The sequence below is a fragment of the Phoxinus phoxinus genome (genome assembly GCF_949152265.1).
Source record: "Phoxinus phoxinus genome assembly, chromosome: 18".
Taxonomy (NCBI): domain Eukaryota; kingdom Metazoa; phylum Chordata; class Actinopteri; order Cypriniformes; family Leuciscidae; genus Phoxinus; species Phoxinus phoxinus.
In genome coordinates, this window is record NC_136893.1 from 1,168,548 (window position 1) to 1,173,547 (window position 5,000).

The 5,000-nt window shown below is 34.0% G+C and overlaps 1 protein-coding gene across 1 annotated transcript in view; it reads left to right on the forward strand.

The window, feature by feature from the left end:
- col24a1 (collagen type XXIV alpha 1 chain) overlaps positions 1–5,000 on the forward strand; it is a 126,587-nt gene that overhangs the window by 83,478 nt on the left and 38,109 nt on the right. Inside the window, exons 29-30 of the mRNA XM_079588826.1 lie at positions 2,494–2,547; positions 4,172–4,216. Of these exons, the coding sequence (XP_079444952.1) occupies positions 2,494–2,547; positions 4,172–4,216 (99 nt within the window). The remainder of the gene's footprint in view (positions 1–2,493; positions 2,548–4,171; positions 4,217–5,000) is intronic.

Sequence of the window (5,000 nt, forward strand, 5' to 3'; positions counted from 1 at the left end):
CTTCTGAAGTCTCCGCTCATGACCCGACGTCAACAGACGAGACTCCTCTGATGTAAAACTCAGCTTTTAAGACGTTACGGGCCAGATCCAGATTCAAAATCAATATTAGATCTACTTCTTTTGGCCAGATTCTAAGGCACTCCCAGAATGCACTGCAACAAGCTCTGTTGAACAACATTAGAGAAATGTTGTTATAAATATCCCTGTAATTCAGTCAGTACTGAAAGATTGAAAAATAGTTTAATGATATGTAATATTTAAAGCTGTATTTTTTGTATTATTTATACACGCTGTAGTATTAATTCATATTTTTAATTAGATATTTTTTTCTTTAAATTTTAAATAAATAAACTTTTGAATTTAATTTTATTTAATTTTTTTGTAATTTTAGTATTTCAACTTAAATGTATTTAAGTTTGTTTACAGTCATTTTGGTTTAAGTTTTTTGCAGTATTGTTATGTGCTTTTGTCATTTTTATTTAAAATGTTTCAGTTTAGCTTCAAAAATATTTTAGGTTTAGTAATTGCAGTTCTTTAATTGATTTATTTCAGTTAGTTGCTGGCAACATTCCTTATTTTAACATTCCTAAAGTTTTTTCAGCTTTATTTCAGTTTTTTTTTTTTTAGCTTTAGTTAACAATAACAACATTGATAAGTCCTTGTGTGTCTGTGAATTTAAGTTTTAACGATATAAGTTTAATAAGTTTGATCCTTTTTAAAATATTTATGTTTAATTGGATATTTTATTATATTATTATTTATTTTGAATAGTTTTAGGAAACAATAACAACACTGACTTAAGCATATCTCTTAAAACACCAAACATCTTAACACCAATCTATTATGATTATTATTATGATTATTATTGTGATTATTAGGCAGTGTAACCGAACGTCTCTTCTCTTGGTTTACTCTGGCTTGTGCTGTGCTGGATCGTTGTGTTTGGTCTGGCGTGGCGTCTCCGCTCTGTTGGCTCATTGATCAACTAGCTGGACTGTTTATAACGGTGGACTTGATTAAATAAACCTCACATGATCATGAAAGTGTGTTCAGTGTGTGTAGATGATTGATGATAGTCATGATGTTTAAGGAAAGATGCTACAGGGAAAAAAGAAAATGAATGCTCTGGTCAATTTTGAGATTTTAACCATAGCATGTCTTCTTTCAGACCAGTGGAAAGAAAACATCCAAAACACACATTTAAGTGTTTATCTTATTTTATCTTATGTTTTTCACGTTTTCTCTTTGCATCTCTATATTCCAGTTACACTACATATCTTTAAAGAGTTTGTCCTCCACTTCAGCAGCAGTTACACACACCAAAACTTACAGTTTAATTCCTGTCTATATTCTGAAGGGTTTTACTGAAGGGTTTGTTCATATATCATTCACACTGATTTATATAACATTTTATTCCTAAAAACATGTTTTTCTCTGTCTGTTGACAGTATTTTCGGATTTATGCCGTGATAAAAAGAGATATCTAAAATCCCCTCGGTAAAAACATGTAACTCTAATATGTCAACAAAATCAAACAAGAATTTTGAACCTGCCTTTATTCAATGTTCACATTTATTTCCCGGAAATTAATGCAAATTAGTGCACATTCAATTAGACAATGCCTCATTTGCATATATTTAAACATAACATTGCAGAAAACATAATACAACTTTTTCAATTCTTAATGTAATCAATCAGCTGGAGAATCATGGTGATGGGGAGGGGGGGGGGGGGGGTAAATTTTTCAATTTATATATTTGCAAATATAAATTGCAAATATATATATTATAAATTCTAGGGGCTCTATGTTCTTTCTTAGCCCCCCAGCATGACATTTATTAAATTTTTTTTAGAACGTTATTTTAGAACATATTAATGCCACACTGTATGACAGATGAATAGCTTTTACTCAGTTTTTTTTTTTTTTTTTTTTAATATTCACAAATTTGTTAATTATGTCTTGAACTTAATTAAATATTCCGATTGTCACATATGTGGAAGGAAATGTGTTTTGCCGTTTAAACACCTTTATAATGATCATGTTAGTTTAACTATGGCATGTTAGTTAGTTTGCACCACAATTACACAATACAACACAATACAACACAATACAACACAATACAACACAATACAATACAACACAATACAATACAATACAACACAATACAACACAATACAACACAATACAACACAATACAATACAATACAATACAATACAATACAACACAATACAACACAATACAACACAATACAATACAATACAACACAATACAACACAATACAACACAATACAATACAATACAACACAATACAACACAATACAACACAATACAACACAATACAATACAATACAATGTTTATTTATAAAGCACAATCAGCTTCCATCAGTGTATGGAACTTTTATCTAACAAATAAATACTTTTTTTTTTTGTGTGTGAAATCACAGTGATACTTGTTGGGCTCATATATGGTGTGTGTGTTTTTGTGTTTTAGGGCCCGAGAGGACCCGACGGCCCTCTAGGAGAGCCAGGCCATGAGGGCATAAAGGTATATCACCACACATGACCCTGGACCACTAAACCAGTCACACGGGTCCATTTTTTGGAATTGAGATGTATACATAATCTGAAAGCTGAATAAATAATCTCTCCATTGATGTGTGGTGTGTTAGGATAGGACAATATTTGGTCGAGACACAACTATTGAAAATCTGGAATCTGAGGAGCAAAAAAATGTAAACATTGAGAAAATCTCCTTTAAAGTTGTGCATTTATGTTCACGATTGTGCTGCATTCACTCACAAAAATACATGTTTTATATATTTACGGTAGGACATTTACTAAATATCTTCATGAACATGATCTTAATATCCTCATGATTTTTGGCATGAAAGAAAAATCGATAATTTTGACCCATACAGTGTATAGTTGCTATTGCCACAGATATACCCGTGCGACTCCAGACTGGGTTTGTGGTCCAGGGTCACACACACACACACACACACACACACACACACACACACACACACACACACACACACACAGATATACCCGTGCGGCTCCAGACTGGTGTTAGTGATCCAGGGTCACACACACACACACACACACACACACACACACACACACACACACACACACACACACACACAGATATACCCGTGCGGCTCCAGACTGGTGTTAGTGATCCAGGGTCACACACACACACACACACACACACACACACACACACACACACACACACACACACAGATATACCCGTGCGGCTCCAGACTGGTGTTAGTGGTCCAGGGTCACACACACACACACACACACACACACACACACACACACACACACACACACACACACACACAGATATACCCGTGCGGCTCCAGACTGGTGTTAGTGGTCCAGGGTCACACACACACACACACACACACACACACACACACACACACTCAGATATACCCGTGCGACTCCAGACTGGTGTTAGTGGTCCAGGGACACACACACACAGTCACACACACACACACACACACACACACACACACACACACACACACACACACACACACACACACACACACACACACACACACACACACAGATATACCCGTGCGACTCCAGACTGGTGTTAGTGGTCCAGGGACACACACACACACACAGACACACACACACACACACACACACACACACACACACAGATATGCCATATATCACACACACTATTACAATAAAAGGTTCTTGACTCAATTTTAAAGAACCCTTTATTCTATATAAATGTTCTATATAAGTATAAATGTCTGTAATGACTGCGTAACACTTTCATGTTTAACAGGTTATTTACTTAAAAAGGAATTCAAACTAAATCCATATAATGATCCCATTATGGGAACCACTTATATATGAAGCTCCTGTCAGAAGCATGCAGGTTTTATATGGACTCACATCTTCAAGAGTGTATTATATTCACACATTAACAATCATGTAAAAGCTAAACTCTTTTATGCTGGGAAAATCATGATGACGTCCCTAGATCTTCCTGTTCCACACCGGATAGAAACTCTTTAGGTCGTGTCAGGGCCGTTCACACACACACACACATCCTGAAGCAGTGACACTGATCTGCATGAGAACGCCTGGGAATGATCACGGCACACACACTTGACGGCTCCCATGCTTTTATTTTTCAGGGTGAAAAGGGATCCGGAGGGAAGAGTGGAGATCCGGGATTCATCGTAAGCACCTCTGTGTTTAGTTTATAGATAAAGTGAGATCAAATCTTCATTTACGGGCGTCCTCAAGTGGGAAAACTAGTCATACTTCAATCAAATGTGTGTTTTTGAGGATCATAACAAGCTTTATATGAAAGCAATCCTCGTATATGAGACTGTGTGTCCTCAGTTTGAAGATAACTTTCACAGATGAACAGATTACAGTCACACACACTTATTTTCGTTAATTGAAATAAAGATAAAATAACAGTTGAAAAAAACACATTCAAGTTGAAAGTACTAAAATTGACAAAGTTGAAACTTATTTAAATCTAATATTAAATCATATGTAAGATAAATAGCCATATAAACCTTAATAAAGCTTAAAAAACTTAAAAGAAGCTCATTTGAAATATGAATAAATACTATAAACTAAACTAAAATGCTTATAAATGTTTGTTTAAGTTCTTGTTATGCTCCATGTTTTTCAATAAACATATGTTGAAAAAAATAATGTTTGTTTATTAGACGAGTTTAAATAACTACAGACCTGGGTTGATATAATTAACTAAAAAAAAAAGATTCAAATTATTTATTTTATTTCTGCTAGTTACTAAGGCAGCATTATTTTTCATTTATAATTTTATTTAGGCTAACTTTCTCAAAATAACAAACACTGAAATAAACAAACAAATAAATAAAAAAAACGAAATGCACATATAAGAATTTAATTTAAATAAAAAATTAAAATGACAAAAACATACAATAAAATTACTAAAACTTTTGTCATTTTCAGAAGTGAATAAAG